The 19,653-nt window shown below is 39.4% G+C and overlaps 1 protein-coding gene across 16 annotated transcripts in view; it reads right to left on the bottom strand.

The window, feature by feature from the left end:
- The window catches only part of Piezo (piezo type mechanosensitive ion channel component), a 160,042-nt gene that overhangs the window by 135,805 nt on the left and 4,584 nt on the right, over positions 1–19,653 (bottom strand). For 14 of the 16 annotated variants that reach the window (XM_087354064.1, XM_087354067.1, XM_087354072.1 and 11 more), the window contains exon 2: positions 9,283–9,374. In XM_087354064.1, the coding sequence (XP_087210190.1) occupies positions 9,283–9,346 (64 nt within the window). In that variant the 5' untranslated portion in view covers positions 9,347–9,374. Of the gene's footprint in view, positions 1–9,282; positions 9,375–13,755; positions 13,900–19,653 lie in introns of those variants that run through there. The other 2 variants (XM_087354065.1, XM_087354066.1) reach the window with 2 other exon arrangements.

Genomic DNA, 19,653 nt, shown 5'->3' with positions numbered 1-19,653 from the left:
CGGACGCAAGATCAGGCTTTCTGGGCGAAGAGCTTTTGACAGATTTGAGTTACTCAGATTACGAAAAGAGCTGATATGATGCAACACAATGTTTTTGTATGAAATTGCAACAAATTAACGAGTTCTGTGGGAGTTTCCCACGCCGAAACAGGGCCGAAGTGTAACAACTCAGTTTTATTTTGCCGTTCAGTCTGTCAGACAAGGTCATCAATCTGCATCCTCCCTCTACGACCGCGCCCAAGTAGCATGCAACCCGCGTGTCATATCCTGTCCGCAAGAGGTGGTACCCGTCACATTGTGAAAAACCATGACCCCATTCGCAGCACGCATCCATTAGCCGAATACAAACTCCACGCGATCAGTTATCACACAAATGGTGCATGCATACCTCGGAGATATTGCGGGCTCGGTTCCAGACCACCGCAATAAAGCGAGTCACGAGTTTTTTGGTTTCCCAGTGCATATAAAAGTTATGGCTACACTATACCGTAGTCTATTAAATGTGCAATAGCATTATGTCTTAAAAACCAATGCGAGAATTGCCAAAATGTGACACAGAGACACGAAGTGAGCACATGCTGTTGGGAAAATGGCGCCGATAGACTTGCTCGACGCACGGTTGCCACAAACCTTCAATTTTTTAAGAAAACGCAATATCTGCGAAGCGCAATAAAGCGAGGTATGCCTGTATATCTTACCACCATTAACAATGAGAATAAAACTCATATGAATATGTTAATGCTTAACACGTTTGAAAATGTAGTGTAACAATTTTGACGAGCTTCCAGAATTCCACCTTTAAACTTATCCGACTGGCGAAGGTGACGTCAGAGTTGTCTGTGTGGCTCGGGATTTTCCACATAACCAAGATAACCATAACTAGGGATTGGTCATTTAGTAACTTCCGCGCATAAACGCATAAACAAAGGACTCGTTAATGTTGTCCGATTTTCATCATGAATATGTCGACAAATTTCAGTAAAAATTCAATACCAAAATTCATGAAAATCCGTTCGGCCGTTATCGAGTTGTTACATGCTAAAAACACGGAGGGACAGACAAGGCAAAACTTTCAGGCGCATTTCTGCAAGTTGTAGTTGCGAACGCACTTAAAACCACGATTCTTGCCACCACCGTTCAAAGGTATATTTCGATTATCTTTTGGAATTTTGACCTTACGCAATCATGGATCATGCCTTCTTTTGCTGGGCGAAATATTTCGCAGATCTTGAGACCGGCCACATAGAAAGAGGTCCAAGTTTTCTTGGTTTTCCTCTGTCTTTAACTAAATGATCAGGTGGTTCCCGACTTCAATGTTCCTACTGCACGTTTCTCAAGCAGCCCTTCTCATCTGATTTTGTCGAAATTACCCCCTCCAAATCATCCATCTTATCGTAAATTAATCAGTAAATCAACACTTCACTGTCTCATCCTCAGCGGCTAGCTGAGCAACAGCGACTGTATTGCATCCTGATACAATAATTTTATGACCGAATATAAAACCTGACCGGCCAACTGACAAAAATGGCGATATCATAAACTTTCAAGGGGCTAATAATTTAAAACACAGCATACATGAAAATGCCAGTGCCTTTCTTCAGTCTCTCCGCGACTTGAAATACAAATCTCAAGTAACGGTAGACCTACAGACAGAAGCCTCATAAGCCGTACACATGATAATGCGTCATAGGCTCATGACATGGCGAGAGGCTCGGGGTTGTGTTAATAACGATGACATCATCTATCTCGATAATTCTCATTCGAAACAAGCTGATAATTACGAATTCATGTTTTATTTATGGGACGACATGCAGCGTGCCGGATCCCAGTAAAGTGATCACTGGGCTCTCATTTATCGTACTCCACGCGTTTCCTGGGTAACATGCTGATTTTTTCGTACTTTGTGAATGCGGAAACTACAGGACCACGATTTAGAGGTTGGGTTCACGACTTAACGCCCTAGAAGTGACGACAGGGCCGCTCTTTTAGCCACATTTCCATATCTGATAAAAGATATTTGAATATTGCTGTCTTCTGGGTTGTTGCGCCGTGAAAACCTCACTAACTAACCAACTAGATGGCTTACCGAACCCGAAAGTTCACCACCGAATTAACCAAAGCCCTCCACCGGACCCTGTCCTGGGCCAACAAAATCCAGTTTCCTTCAACTCCTATCTCCCATAGATCTCGGCTGAGATTATCCTCCCATCTACGTCTAGGTCTCCCCAGTGGTCTCTTCCCCCCAGGCTTCCCAACCAATACCCGGTGCGCACCTCTTGTCCTATCCATGCGCGCTACATGCCCAGCCCATCTCATTCTTCTCGACTTAATCACCCTGACAATATTGGGGGAGGAGTACAGATTTATAAGCTCATCATTATGCAGTTTTCTCCAGACCCCATCGTCTTCTCTCCTAGGCCCAAATATCCTCCTCAACACCCTATTCTCAAACACCTGCAATCTGTGTTCCTTCCTCTGAGTGAGAGACCATGTTTCGCACCCATACAGCCGTGAAAACCTCAAATCATAAAAAAGAAATTTGGCTAATTTATGAAAATAATATTTTTCATAAATTGTCAACGGTAACTTCTAGTAAAATGCCTAACAGACTTGGAGGAAAATAAGTCCGCATTACACAGGGGCAAACATGGCAGATCTTTCTAATTTTGAATTTGCATACGGCTTTTTGCTCCTTGAGACTAAACTTTCTTGTAACACAGAAGTGAATTTGAACGATATCTGGACAGCTGTCGATATCCTGCATTCGACAAGTAACGGGGTAAGAGTCACGGCAGTATTGGTGAAGGGTGGGGGTGTCCAAGATAGATTGTGGCTTGCAACACAGCGGTATCATGTGAAGAATTCCTAACGTCTTGCACGTCACAAGCTAAAACTCCGTCCGGTCCCCTTTCCGTGTTGTACAAACAGTGTGTCACAATCTTGACTACTGTCCGAAGTACCTCTGATATGTAATATCACTTTATCACTCAGACTTCAAGTTCAGTGTCAGTGTACAACTTCGGCCTTCAGGAATAAGTCAAGTCGAATGTTGAAAATTATCCAACTTTCGGTAAACTGCAGTTGCCATCTTCAAGGTGAATATGTAATGGTGGGGCGATTCTGGAAGCCTTATATGAGCAGCAATTGCTGACGAATTGGATTTGATCTTGCTAACTGATGTGGCTGGAGAGTGGGTTGCTATCCAAGAAGATGAGTATTTGAGCAAAAGAAGTGATGATTACTTGCGAGTTCTTAGCGCGGGGGTGAAGGGCAAGGTGTAACATAGCAATTGTAATATGAAAACGCCTTCACGTGTGTGTATTGCGTTGTAGAGCATTAATATTATTCATATAGCTTGTGATTATGCCTCTTGCGATGATGAAACACCTTTTTGATATCATTTTCTGTAACGAGATCACTTTCTCATGAGTAAATCCGCAAGGGTAACATCAGCATTCTTTTGAATTGATAAGGAGAATAACAGCATCTCTTGTGACTGTTCATTCACCCCACCTTAGTGGATATCCTATATAAACTTTATATGACCCCAAGGCACATTATCAGAAGGTGGTCATAGAGTTATAGTGTTAACTTTGTGTAACCTACTGTTCATCTTTACTGTACAACTTTATCTTGTCTTGAGGTTGAATTAAACTCTTCGTATTAGTATCTACAAACTGACTACTTCTACATTTGAAATACCTAGTTATTTCAACTTATCCGCCAATCCGAAATACTACCAACATCCAAGGAAGCCGATTACCAACTTTACCTCAGGCACTTCCAAATGTATACAAAGGTGATAAGCTTTTTCTATCCGGGTGCAACTATCCGCAGCACTAGGGAGCTCAGCTAGCTAGCAAGCAATCTGGTCAGCTTTACCCCCCGGGAAAGGAACCGGTACCCGCTGGACACGGGGCTGGGTGGGCCCTAGAGCCGGTCGGGAAGCAGAGGCTAGAGTTTGAGAAGAAGTAACATTCTTCAGGTACACGTGGTGGGAAGAGGTAAGCTACACATCTTTGGCCAATAACACTGTTCAACAGCCAAAATATATCGGAGATGAAACTAACCAATTTTTACTAATTTTGAGCTGGTAAACACGAAAATGACATTAATTTTGCATGATTGTTCGCATTTCGAAGATATTCATACCAAGCTGTTTCGCTCAATTTTCGTAATTTTCAGAATTGTAATGGACTACTTACTTCAGAAACAACCTGTACAAGGGTGGAGAAGGTTTTGTTGCTTCCTGCATGTTTGGTCAACATCCCTAAGGGATGTTTAATAAATTGGTTCAGTTGCCCTTGTGGTTCTGTTTGGCAAACAAGCGTTTTGTGGAGTGCGGATTTTGTGTTTCACTTCGTCTTAGAATAGTTATGTACTCGTGAGTACTTAAATGAGATATTTGTAACTAGGGTTTGCCGGTTTTTAAAAACCGGTTTTTTGGATAAATTTGTAAAATTCGAAAACCGGTTTTTAACATTTAAAAACCGGTTTCAGATACTAGAATTAATATGGAAAAATTAGTTAATTAACTAATTAAAAACGTTAATATTTTGACTTGAAGTCGCCTCGGGCACAAGCATATTGTAGTAAAACTAATCTTCATGAGTAAGGCGAATGTTTGACATGCAAATCCACAAACGTATTCTATTTTTAATTTCGTGAAAAAGAGCAGTTTAGAAGAAATTATAGCAAAACTTGCTGCAATGGATGGATTGTCCATTAATAGCATTACAACAAGCTCGTTCATAGGAGAGTCTTTGCAACAACGGGGATATTCATTACCAAAAAACAACTCTCAAGTAATGGATCTCATTCATAAGTTTTATGACAATGTCAAACGTGAAATTATAAATGAATTGGATTGTATTAAGGAGATTGGGGTAAAAAATTCTATAACTTTAGATGAGTGGACTAGCAAAAGAAATCGCAGATATTTGAATATCAACGTACACCATTTTGCGGAAGATTTCAATTTGGGCTAGTTCCTGCAATGCTAAGAAAACATTAGAATTAGTTTCTGAGAGGCTACAAATTTTTAACTTGGATGTAGCAAACGACATAGTTTATAATTCATATTTCGTATGGATTTTAGTTATTTTAGTTTTTATTTGGTTTTGTATAGAGTATATTTTATTTTATTTTTGTAGTTCCATAAATATTAAATAAACTGAAAAAATTAAAATAAGTATAAATATTTTTTAATGTTTTAACTATATTTTGTTTTTTAAAAATATTCGAAAACCGGTTTTTGGAAATACTGGAATTCGATAAACCGGTTTTTTCAAAAGTCGGTTTTTGTATAAACCCTATTTGTAACACTAAAATATACAAAATGTCGCGAAGATGTGTCAATAATCCTAACAACTTGGCCCCCATCGTTAAGAAAGCGTCCCGCCTTTATTTTGGTTGCAAAGTGGGTGACATGGACAGGGCATGGGCACCCCATATTTGCTGTCTGAAGTTTTCTACAAATCTACGTGAGTGGCTAAAAGGAAAAATGCAGTCTATGCCCTTCGCTGTGCCCATGGTGTGGCGGGAAACGACTGCCACTTCTGTATGATTCCTCCTGTCATCGGCATCAACAATAAGAAAAAACATGCTTTGATCTATCCAAAAATCCCCTCAGCCATTCGTCCTATACCCCACAACCATGAACTACCTGTACCTGCCCCTCCTATCTCCTACACACCTGAAGAATTCTCACCATCGCCGCCATCAGATGACGCCTTTCCTAGATCATCGGCATCTCAAGATAAAGAGTTTGTGCCAGAAACTTTACCTTCTACATCACACAGAGCAACTCAAAGTAAACTGAATGATCTAGTGAGAGATTTAGATTTGCCTAAGTATAAGGCAGAGTTGCTAGGATCGCGACTTAGGCAATGGAATGTACTTGAAGAAAATGTTAAATCGCATTCGTCAAATTCCTTTACAAAGAAATTTTCCATGCAAGATGATCTCGTATTTTGTGATGACGTAGATGGTCTTATGGATGCCCTGCATATAGAACATAACCCAAATGAGTGGCGGCTTTTTAGATTCCTCAAAAGTTAGTTTGAAAACAGTGTTATTGCACAATGGCAATAAATTACCCAGTATTCCTATAGCTCATGCCCTTCGAAAGAACTTGGAACCAGGTACTAAAAATATTGTCCGTGAACCACTGGTAGATCAAAGCAAAATAATACTGCCAGCATTGCACATTAAATTGGGTCTGATGAAAAATTTTGTGAAAGGAATGGACCGAAATGGAGAAGCCTTTAGGTACCTCTTTCACAAATTTCCACGAGTAAGTGAAGCCAAAATCAAAGGAGGAGTTTTCGTAGGTCCCCAAATAAGAAACCTGATTTTTTATGAACATTTTGTTGACATTTTGACGGGAGAGGAGACAATTGCATGGGAATCCTTCAAGTCAGTTGTTAGGAATTTTCTTGGAAACAACAGGGCGCCAAACTATAGGGAATTAGTAGACAAATTGTTGAACGCATACAGTAAAATGGGGTGCAATGTCTCTTAAAATGCATTTCCTCCACTCTAACTTGAACGATTTCCCTGATAATCTTGGTTCGGTTAGTGATGAACGTAGCGAACGATTTCACGAAGATATTTCTACTCTTGAAAGGAGTTATCAGGGGAAATGGAGCGAATCAATGATAGCTGATTACTGGTGGTCGGTGGTAAGAGATGTCCCTGAGGTAAAATACAGAAGAAAGGCCAAAAGACAACGTATATAAGGTAGGTGAAATTTTTTTAAACATTTGTATATCATATGGACGAATTTATTGTTGATATTTTACAAAGTACAAAATATCTTCAAAACGCGAACTAACTAAACTTTTTTATTGTCATTTTAGAATTCAGCAGACGAAAATACGTAAGAATTGATTCGTTTCATTTCCGATATATACAACCCATTAAAATCCAGCAGATGTGATGAACGATTTTGATTAGTGGAAGCATACAACGGACTCAGCATAGAAGAGGTTAATTTCCATTCTCTTAATTTCGGGATGAAAATAACTTTCTGTCCCCATATAATGTGTTCGTCATTGTTTTAGTACACTACGCATCAACATTTGGGGGGTGGGGTGGAGGTACTATCCACAGATGTCCACGTGGCAGTTGTGGTGGGGAACAGATGGCCTTGTGCATTCTACTACCATTTCCGTCCAACATTAGCTTTTGCCTGAATTGTGCAGCGAAGACATTCGTTCTGACACACTGGCAGTTGTTTAACTGATGCGTGAACCTGCCATCCCTCAATCGGCGAACAGTATGTGTAAAAATTATTTCATCCACGTTAAACAGTCGCGAAATATTGTCTCTCACTCCGAGTGAACAACATATCTTGAATGTACATAGGGTCTCACTTTCAATGCCACTGCGCTGCAAGAATGTTCGTTGGTGGCTGAGGTACCGTCCGGCCATTTTACTGGAGGGACCAAAAAACCACAAAAACCAATGGTCAAACGAGTCGGTATCGAAGAAGACATTCGAACCTGGCATTTCAAAAATACGAGGCGTTATCACTAACGCCGCAATCCAGAAGAAACAAGAATAAAAGAAACATAGAAATAAAACGAGAAGGATAATATCGGAATAGCCTTAAGGAAACAGTTTGCAGATGCAGGATCACGAAGGGATTAAAGTTGTCTACGAGGTTTGTACAAAACGTGTTCGCAGATTAAATGTCACATAATTGGTAGCGGAACAAATATCTGCATCACAATTTCTCCATCTTCGTGCACTGATCCAATTATTTACCATCCTAAATGACTGGAATCCATACGACGTCATGGAACTTCTTGTTAGTATTCCCACAAGTGTCAAGACTTTCGTGGCTTTGGACGCATTATAAATGCTTTAAAAAAGCGTTCTATGATAACTCACTACCGAGAGCAGTTGGCTGTTGCGAAACAACACGTTACCTACTACTTACAGCTTTTATCGGCCGCTCGGGATGCTGATAAAACATGACAAAACAGGGAAATATCTGAGGTGTGTCCATTTGTTGTGGCTGACTTCCAGAGAGTCCCTAAAGGCCACGCACACGTAATATATTTTAGTTTAATTTTCACCAGAAGCTATAAACTTTAAAAAAGGTAAAAGCAAAAGTTGCTGAGGGACGTGACAAAAGGTTCCGTGCATTCTGGGACCTCGGAGTTGTTATTACTCACCGACTCTCAAGTTTCTTTCGGATTGCACGTTACCAAACAAAGTAACGTTCCTAAGAACATAAAAAAGCCACAAACAATTGGCGATCATGCTTTGTATTCGGAATATTCGGGGTTCAAATCTCAGCCGGAGACCGGCTACCCTGATGCAATCCCTCCAGACAAATACCGATATGTTACCTTACATTAAACCAGGTCCGCTTCCTTACGTATTCGTTCCAATTCATTGTTCATTAATTATCCTATCCATCAGTGAACGCTGTATACTCTGAATTGCTGACAGTGGAGTTAAATAACCACATATATTCAACAAACAGATAACACACGATAAACTATATAAATAAATAGCAGTCGGCTTCGTCGCCTGTCATCTCTTTCTGGCCATACTGAATGAGACTCATTCACGTGGTCACAGACTGGCCTTGATCCGTATGGAAATGCATCGTAACAGCAGGTTTAACCAAAACCACAAAGCGCCTCAGTCTTGTTCTTGTCGCTACCTCAGCAAACTACGTTACACGGAAATAATGACACTGATGTTACTGTCATTATATGAAATCTTAGTCTGTAGTAATGACATTCATTATTATTACTGTGATTATTACAATCATTACACTCCTATAAAATCTTTGTCTCTGTAACACTGCTGGCATGTCTCGTATCATAAAATAAACGTCATAGGTAGAAATTGTGGTTCTTATTAGCAATATTCCACTGAGATAATTAATTTTGTTCCTTATATTTTGTCTCGTAAGACTTAATAGGTAAATTTCATGCGGAAACATTTTTTATGTATCGTGTGGCTACTATAAAGTCTACCACTTGTTTCTTTGTGAGGTGTATCAATATATAGGATCCATCATCAGGGCGATCGTCCGCCCTGATGATGGAGCCAGCTAGGACCTCTGAAACGTTGGTAAACACTACCAGACTACACAGCGCAACAACCCACAAGACAGCAATCTTCAGTTGCATCAATATTTTGTTGTTTCCATACCATTCTGACACAGAATGTGTCAATGAAGACTAACTTTTGTGCGTTTTACTGTAATAAAATATGAAAAAGGCATGTCACATGAGTATAATCACATGGAGTACTCACTCAGGGAGAGGCTGAGTGGCAGCAAAACCCGCGTCAGGCACATGCACGCGAAGTAATTGGCCATCTCGGTATGTGGTCCTCCTTCCTTGTACCTGCAAAAGAATGAAGAAGCACTATTAACGCATATAAAGTTTTGTGTCGTGTTTCACTTAAATTAATTAAGCCCCTGGAAAATGTACACGGTGTGTGGAAACTGAAGAATTGTGTTTCGCGTATAAAAATATGAAAAATGCGAATGAAAAACGGTTTTCAGAAATTGTACTTTACTTTAGGGCATTTTATGAGACACACATCACGCCTCTCTATGCCTACATTTATATGGTCGAATTCCAGAAATTCTGTTTTCTGAAATAAGTCTCGCGAACTCTGCTGAAACTACGTTAAGTGTTGCTCCAATTCAGCGTAAGTTTGCGTTTGTTTCAGTTCACTTCTCTTCTCAACCCCCATAAGAAAAATCGCAGCTTCTTGCTGGAAGTCTTGTCGGACTTCGTCCAGCAAGAAACTTAAGTCTAGCCATTGTCAAGAATACATTGCACAGAGGACGTGCATTAACAGTTACGTTCTGAACATTCTTCTACTCCCAGGCCTCCAGTCACAGGTACTTTTCTAACATTTCGAGGTAATGAACACAAACATTAAATCGTACCTCAGTCTCCTGGTATTATTTATGAAACAGAGATTTACCAGCTTTTGCGAGCTGTAGGGGCTTCGAAAAATTCTTAGAAGATTCGAATAACTCCCAGCTAAAAAAAACTGAGACTAAGTCATATTTCATGGTGTCGTGCCATAATACTGACATTCACGAAAAATTTGTCAAATTTACTTTAAAAAATACAATATAACAACCTTTACCTGCAATTACTAAACATGTTTAAATCATTGACTAACTCGGTAGAGCCTCGACCTCCTTGACAAAGTTATAATCATCTAATCAACTAATTCCTCACCTTTTGAAGAACGCAAAGTTTCATTACTGTATTCACTTTTATAGCAGCATTAATACAGTACACCAGTTGGTGGTATTTTAATAACCATTTCATGATAAACAACTTCATGTAACAAAGTCCTAGAGGGACCAACAGTCGGTCAGCTAGTCAAATTCCCCTCCTTTTATGGAATCCGAAGGTTCACTGCCCTCTTCGTATGAGTTCGTCAATGGGCCTTATCTTGAACGAAAGAATTACAGGCCACATCTCCCATCTTTGTTCTTTTATACACATTATTTTTCCCTAACATTTACCCTTTGGTTTTGTAAGTGGATTCTTCCATTCAGGTTTTCTAAGATGTACCGACACGATGCATAAAAGATACATATTTCACAGTATCGTTACGGATGTTTACGATTCTTAAAATGCCTAACTTCAGTGTAAGAGATTACACCCCAACTTCAAAGCGTTAAATTCAACAGGAAACCCATGAAACCTCAAACGAAAAGTCAGCTGAATGTTCTGGAGGAAACACTGAAAAACATACAACACTTAACGCTATCAGAATTATCAAATTTATAACGTAACTCCTACGGCTCGAGTGTGTCATAATTTTCATGAGGTAAAACCTACTTCTCGTACCCACAAAAAAATAGATACTTTAACCCAAAGTCAGAATTCAATAAATGTCCAAATCTAAGGCAGTTCATAGATTAAACAATTCCGCCAATACGAAATACTTACTATGCCAGACAAAAATTTAAGTGAATTTGCCCTCTTTCTCTCTCTCTCTCTCTCTCTCCTTACATATATTTACATACTTTCAGCAGCAATAAATACAATGACATGAATTAAAACAACAGTGTTATTCAGTTGTTTACCAAGCAATGACATGTTTGCTTAATCGCAGAATTGTTAAATCCACACGATGGCCATTTCCCAGGTCTTGGAATCCAATGGCACGGGCTGTCCTATTTTTACTTCTTGGTGCAACACTAATTCTCAAGGCTTGTAACAAGCCTATAATTATGGGACAATTTTCTCTGGCGTAGACCATTGTCTATCTTGGCCTTCTAATAAAAATACCTTCTCTGTGGGGTCCGTTAAAGCTGATTCTTACAACTTCAACAACGAAGATTAGAAGTGACCCAGTGACAACAATTTGCCGTATTTAACAATTATGTAGGCCTCTTTTCTACCTGAGAGAGACAACCCCCCCCCCCCCCAACGCTGTATATGTTTTCATCCATATAAAAAAAGGACACAAATATTATTTATCCTCACTGGCAAACGATATAGGCCTTCCGCGAAAAATTCCGTCCCTATTATCCACATGCAAGAGACAAGGAAAAAATGTCACTGTGTCAGCCAGCACTTCTCTCGCACACATTACATGAACTGACATAAATCAGGGTAAAACTAACCGCCTCTGAAACTTCGGTCATTTTCTACCAGACTACACGGCGCAAGATCCCAAAAGAGGATCAGTAACCTTCAGACTCGTCGCCCCGAAGTCTTGAATCTCAGCCACACAACCATTTGCTTGGAACGCCTCCTACGAATAAATCTAAACCTAGTCCCACAGGCTCTGAAGTTGAAGAAACGTAAGTAGACCCAAGAACAAGCCAAAAGGCCTAACCCGTGAACGTACTAACGATATGATAGGCCTCAATGGCAGGGACCTAATTTCTTACTTAAATACTTAAGAAAGATGAGGACTTATTATCAGTCATTAACGACGCTTCTTTAGCATCGAAGGGTATACACCCAATGAGACGAAGAGGCAATCACGAATGAGAAAAAACGGATTTGAAAGATGGTCACCGTCTATTTGAAGATATTAACTCGGCATTCATCTTAGGAGACAGAGGAAAACCACGAAAAATATCAGTCTGCTCTGAAAACAATGATCAATGACGGGCAACCTGGAACCGGATGTGATCCGGCTCACCGAGTGAAGTGGTGTCGGGGCTGAAAAAGGGGTTCTAAGTAAGACTCTGAGATTCCACGTCCATCATTGTGCTGTATACAATAATGAACGCATCGTTTCGTTTGTTGGGCCGCTCGTGCCGTTTGCTTTCTGTCATTCCAAGTAGCTGTACGTCCTAATGTGGAGGTCTGAACCCTTAAAAGCATCACATCGAGGTTCTGTAGTTAATACGGGCAACAAAGGTGCACCGTAACTTTAAAAATGGGTTCGACAGAACATCAGCTTTCTGAAAATTTATAGGATAAATAAATAAACTTATTGCAAATTAAGAAGAAAAGAGATGTAACTTTTTACCTATTCTCTTTCTTACATTTCAAACTTTACGTACTGTCGTCTTTCTTTACTTTCTTTCTTTCCTGCCTGCTATCTATTTTAAAATGTTTCCATCTTGCTTTCCCTACATTTCATTCCGTCTTATTTATATAGGGCGTATTTACTTATTTATATTCCTTACATTTTGCCACTGGCTTGAGGTTAGCTTCTGTTTGTGTCAATGTCTGTCCTCTACGTTTCAACGTCGTGTAGACTTGTAGTAGATGCCAACGTTTCGGAAGAACATTCTGTCCATATTCAGGGCTAAAGTGCTGAAAATGAAGGCAGTATGCACCTCCTAAACGTTAGTAACAACTATAAGTACACACGTCGTCACAATTCTGGAGACCAACATCGACACTGCGTCGCTGTGAGAACCTCAGATCTCATATTAGTCCATTTCTATCCTGTTCATTAAAGCAAGACTTCGGCACGTTGGGCACTGCTACCCTGATGTACCATTTGTAGTTCCAATTCATCAATTTCGCAATACGAAGGATGTTAATAACGAAACGTGTCTCCATGTTCGTCCTCACACATCTGAAAAATCTGACACAATATCCTTCTTACGCTTACGAAACCACAGCTCCTCCCCTCGACAAACCGTCATATGGCTTCCAGAAAAGTTCAATGTGTTACGCGTAACATTCGATGGAATTTACATGTTTAGTTCATCGCAATGGAATGAGGGCTCAAAGTACAAAGGCGACAGAATTCATGAGCAAACACGTCCAACTATCCAACATTACCACAAAGATTACAAGTAACTTTTGCATAGGTCCACATTAATAAAACAAATACTATGCCCAGATTTATTGAATTTCAAGCGAAATCCCAAATGGAAGAAAACAAACAATATGGGTAATACTTCGTCGTAACAAAGGTGAAGTAGAAAAACTGTGAGATATAGAACGTGAAGCTTGATGATACGATAAAGATTTGTCTAGGAACAAGCACTAACCACGTAACTCCGAAACTGCAAGGTATGAATGAGCTCATTGGTCTGTTACCTACATTAATATTTTCCTTCGAATGTAATCCTCTTTCATTCTATCGAACTGTTCCAGAGTCATTTATAAATTTTACACTGTTTTATTAACACAGAAAGCCTCTAGTTTGTTTCTAATGTCTTCACTTGTCTTATATTCTCATGCAGACATTACTGCTACAGATATAAAAAAAATTCTGCCTGTTCCAATTTGATTTTAACTACTGTTTTTAATACACAGTCTTATCCATACATACCCGTCTCTCCTTTCTTTTATTTCTATTGCTCCACACTTACGTTTACATTTAATGTTTTCCTTTCCTTCAGAGTTCTTTAAACGTGATACATTAGCCTACACCCAAAACGCAGTCAAAGCTACTGTCCACAGATGACGAGAAAAACCCTGCTGGGGGAAGTCGTTTCTGGTGCGGTGCGGGGGGAATGTTACTAGAGGGCTGCTATTGGTGGGAAGTGTGATACGTCAGAGTTTTACGCTACTACACAGACTGGGGTCTCGGGTTCGATTCCCGGCTGTGCCCGATTTTATAACTTGTGTTGGGCAAGGCCGTGGTCTAGGCAACACGGAGTTTTCCTCCGGGGGCTTCCCCGGTTTCTCCGAGGCATCCCAACAATTATTCCATTCGCACACAGAAGAAGGTAATGGCAAACCACTTCTGGATCATCTGCCAAGAACGTATATGAACAGGTCCCAGTCCGAGAAAAGGATGGAAGGATCCTGTTCATATGGACCTGTCGTCAGACAGAACACTAAATAAATAAATAAATAACACAGACTGAACACATCAAGCATTTAAGAGTAGCGTGTAGTGAGTGGACCTCTAATGTGTTCTGCGGGTGTTGCGATAATATTCTAGTTTAAATCACTGTGCCACTGTGAGGTAATCCTAAACCTGTACCCATTAGAACACATGAAAGCCTGTCGTCTGTTGTTCATTCAGTGGTTGTGGAACGAATGCTTTTAGGATGGGTCGTCACTCACAGCGAAATGTTGTGCATGCGCGTATATTGAATTCCTAGCAGGGATTTTCTCCTGATCTGTGGACTGTACTAATTTATTCAACCATTTCAGACCGCGTAACTTCATCTGGATGTTTTGTGCTGGACTTTATAAATTAGTTAGTGTTGTAATGTGTAGTATGGTGCTTGAATCATATAATATCTAAGTTAAAATCGTTTTGTCATATTCCATAATTTATGTGCAGTTTTCTGAAGTTGGTCTTCTGAATTTGAATCAATCAGCAAACGTAATCAAATCTTTTTTGTCATTTACAACAAAACTTTTTCTCTAAAATTGTCATTGGATGAAAGGGGACACCACTGTCTGAAACGTGATACTTCCTGGTAAATTTGTAATCATGTTTCATCACTAATACAATAAAACCATCGTCTCCGCAGACCAAATGACAAAATATGGGACCTTATAATATAAACAGAAGCACATATATGAACTTCCATCACACTACACGGCTCTATAACACAGGAGACAGCCTTCCTCATCCTTACCGCCGTGAGACCATCAAATCCTACATAAGCAGTTTGCTGTATAATGAAGACTATTCTAAACTGTTGTGATTAATTCCACAAACACAAATACACAAAGAATAAAAACCTGTAATCAAAACAAAGGAAATGACGCACCGATTAACGGATCACTTAGAGAAAATAACAACACTGATAAGACAAGAAACGAGTTTAGGAACTGGTAAAATCAGTGACCCGGAAGTCTAACATTACGGAGCAGAGTCCTTGAGAAATTAACAGTGACTCAATTAGTCAAGAAATAAATTGCCTTTTAGCGCACCCAATATTTCACAAGACAAATTTACTGGGCATTAATTTAGTCTCATTCCTTCCAAATCAAATGTAATATTATCCCCTCATATACACCAAGGCCTCTTCCCTTCATTTTTCAAAAGCCGTATGCATTTATCATCTCATTTCGGCTTCTTTTGCTTTAATCATCACCCTAGTAAAAAAAATAGTGTCGCAAATATATTATAAAGCTCCCCGTCATGCAAATTCCCCCAGCTTCTTCATATCCATACAAAAACAGGAGGTAACACTACATTTTTGTATATTTTAATCTTCACATTTTAATATATGAGATGAACACAAAATATGACCACCTGGACAGTATTTAAATTATTCTTAATTTGTTGATGAATGTAATTTTAATTGATTTGTTACAATCGTCCTGAAACATTTGCATGTAAAATTGTTTTCTGAAATCTTCTCCAGAAGTTCAATAAAAATCAATATATATATACAAGAACAGAATATAAACACCGTCACAGTGGCCGCGCGGTCTGAGACGTGGGTTCGAATCCCACTCAAAGCATGGATGTTTGTCCGCGTCTTTCTGTGTTGTGCTGTCCTGTGTACAGCGACGGGCTGATCACTCGTCCAAGGAGTCCTACCGAATGTCTAGATCAGGGGTGGCCAACCCGCGGCCCGCATGTGGCCCGCCTTGAACATTTTTCCGGCCCGCGAGATTCATCACACTTTTACAAAATATATTTATTTTATAATGGCCAAAGTAGTGAAAACCAATGTATTAAAAAATACATTATTTGTGCATCCATATATTCAAAAATTATCTGTCGAAATTATGAGAAAAAATTAACTTTGATTTTAAAATAATATTCTTGCGAATATATGACAGATATTGCCTGTTTTATTCATGAGTTTACAGTTATATGTGGCCCGCGGAGTTATGATGCATTTCCAAAGTGGCCCGAAAGATCATTTGGGTTGGCCACCCCTGGTCTAGATCAAGCCAACCTCCAAAGCGGGACAAAAGCTAAAGAAGAAGACAGAATATAAACATGAAGCGACGAAAGGGAATGAATAAAAATTTGAAGTCGATGTTTGTTTTATGTTTGTTTGTCACCAGCCTTTCGACTGGTTTGATGCGGTCCTTCATTTTCGCCTATCTTGCGCCAATCTCTTCATTTCCACATATTTCTTGCAGCCCACATCCTCAAAAATCTGCGTCACATATTCCAATCTTTGTCTCCCCTTCAACTGTTCCTTCCATTACCAAATTAACCAATCCTAGATGTCTCAAAATGTGTCCCACCATCCTATCTCTTCTTCTCGTAAGATTTTTCCACAGACTTCTTCCTTCGCCTATTCTGTCTAAGACCAGCTCATTTCGTACTTTATCAGTCCACTTAATTTTCAACATCCTTCGATATAACGTGCGAAATCGATACCTATTAACATCTTAATCTATAAGTTCTTAAAACATATCTGAATCATCTGTTTCAAAACTTCCTAATTCAGGGGTTAGTTACATCAACTCTACTCGATAAAGTCAGGCATTGCTCGTTTTATTGCGCTTCGCAGATATTACGTTTTTTTTGTTTTTTTTAAAGGTTTGTGGCAACCCTGCGTCGAGCAAGTCTATCGGCGCCATTTTCCCAACAGCATGTGCTCACTTCGTGTCTCTGTGTCACATTTTGGTAATTCTCGCATTGGTTTTTAAGACATAATGCCATTGCACATTTAATAGACTACAGTATAGTGTAGCCATAACTTTTATATGCACTGGGAAACCAAAAAACTCGTGACTCGCTTTATTGCGGTGGTCTGGAACCGAGCCCGCAATATCTCCGAGGTATGCCTGTATTTTTAATACTGTTTGCAATGTACTTATTAGAATTCCATGCGGATACAATAAAATTTTCGTACAATGTACGACACAACTACAGTCCTTATAGCCTACAAATTAACGTTGCATTGTATTTTATGAAATGAAATAAAATGGGAACATTCTCATGTGGTACAGAAGAATTTAAGACGCTATTTGTTCGTCAGACGAAACATCGTAGGGTGACAAGCGAATAATTGATTGGAAACATGGCTCCAAGTGGTCGTGTCACTGTTAAAGGCACTATCTCAGCATTTGCCTGCAGGTACTGAATAAAACCATGATAAACATAAGGGAAGCCGAGATCTGAATTCGGGATCTCCTGAAAATATGAGGACGATCACTCTGATGTAAGAGGCAGCAAGAACCTCTGAGACGTTGGTAAACTTCTGCCAGACTACACAAACCTACAACCCAGAACAGAGCCATGTTAAAATCAAACAATTAACTGTTTATTTGAACAAACACAGGCATAATGACAAACAGAAGACAGTCTTCACCTGTAAAGCCATGGAAGTAAACTAAAATGTATACTAAGACTCCTCCCGAATTTGATCGGAAAAGCGAAAAGTTATACAATCTTGCCACGCCCTTTAATTATAGACCTGTGCCTTTACAAAAAAAGATGGCCATGGACTGCACAACTCCATGGATTATAGAAGGTCCAAACAGCAGCACTAGTGTGTCCATTCTCATCACTGTTATATTTTTTACACAAATATATAGTAAGCAAGCGTTCCGCCGCACACAACAATGTACTTGTTTCGGTTTCACGAGACCATCTTCAGGCCCTATAGATTCTGTCTGAAGCAAAATTAGATAAAGTCCATCATGGCTAAGATTATCCGAAGCTTGATACCGAGGTATGTAATAATTATCTTAAACACAGATTAAGTAGAGTGATGGGATTATTTTAAAGCATTTTAGTAAAATATATTGAAATAAGTGGGGGGGGGGGAAGTGATACACGTTAACTGATAAAATCTGGACAAAAAGATTTAAAAAGTGCGATGTAAGCAGTAATTGAGATAACATTATCCTTTCTTCAGTATTAAAAATATATTAAAAATGTTTGCCGTCAATCACAAATATAATAATGTTAAAAGATTAAAACATCATTTAACGTTCCCCATCGAGTACTCGATTACAATAGGAACTTACACGACTAGTTTCGGCTATAATTTATCCATCAACGGGTGTTATGTAGTTTAAACTTATCACTGAATTACTGATTTTTATTGTTTTTTATGATTTATAGTCTTCATTTTCTGATGATGTTCTTGTCCATTTATATTGTTTCTTCGTTCGTTGTATTATCCTTTCTTCATTAGGACAGTCGATCCGGAAGGAAATAGTAGTGAAGGGGTAGAATTGTGATACAGAAACAACCCATCTCAATGTAAATAGCATTGACGGGCTATAAACAAGTCATAAACCCCAATGCAGCGAACTGCCTGGCGATTGCCGATTATAGGAAAATATGGGGCAAAAGTCTGTTCGGCTTGCGTGTGCAAGAACGGAGGTCGCATTTGCTCAAAACTAGCGTCTTTGTTTCTTTATTGTTCCAATGGGGTGAGACGATGGCTCCACAACTGGACCGCTAACGGGCAAAACCCAGATGAAAAACGAATGAATATGGAGCAGTAGTGGAATGATAATGGCATGAGAAAACAGCAGAATTCGAAGAAAAACCTGTCCCAGTGCCACTTTGTCCCCACAAATCTTTTGTGGACCTTCTTTCCACTATCCTCAAATATTAACAGTATTTACAGAATGGAAACAATGCACTTGATCAAGACCCTTCACTCTTCCACGGTCTACTATACAGGTGTCCCAGGAGGAAAGGTCAATATTCTGGGAGGTCATAGTATCGGTCATTCTAAGCAAAAAGTGTATTTGTACAGGTGTCCTATTCCGAACGGTTTCCGAGATAGAGCTATTTTATCGCCAATTGCTTCCATTAATACTGTGACGTGTTGCGTTTGGCATTGTTGTGTCTGTTTATAGACATTGTTGTATTTGTATAAAACAAGGAGATGCTTTGTATCCCTTGCTCTTTAACTTTGCGCTAGAATATGCCATCAGGAAAGTCCAAGATAGGCAGGAGGGTTTGCAATTGAATGGGACACATCAGCTACTGGCACATGCTGATGATGTTAATTTATTGGGGGACAATATGATTACAATAAAGAGGAACGCAGATGTTTTACTAGAGGCTAGTAGACAGGTGGAGCTAGAAGGAAATTCAGAAAAAACTAAGTACATGTTAGTATCTCGTCATCAGCAGATAGGCGGGCAGAATTATCTTAGGGTGGTTAATTAATCCTTTGAAGGTGTTACAAAGTTCAAATATTTGGGAACAACAGTAACAAATCAAAATGATACTCATGAGGAAGTTAGGAGGAGATTAAATTCTGGAAATGCTTGCTACTTCTCAGTTCAAAATATTTTGTCTTCCCTTCTGATTTCTATGAAACCGAAA

This window comes from Zootermopsis nevadensis, unplaced genomic scaffold (assembly GCF_977971745.1).
Source record: "Zootermopsis nevadensis isolate Lab colony 2312 unplaced genomic scaffold, Znev_1.0 Znev_ptg000022l, whole genome shotgun sequence".
In the NCBI taxonomy this organism is placed as follows: domain Eukaryota; kingdom Metazoa; phylum Arthropoda; class Insecta; order Blattodea; family Termopsidae; genus Zootermopsis; species Zootermopsis nevadensis.
The sequence above is the reverse complement of the archived record's forward strand: the minus strand, read 5'-3'. Positions and strand labels throughout refer to the sequence as shown.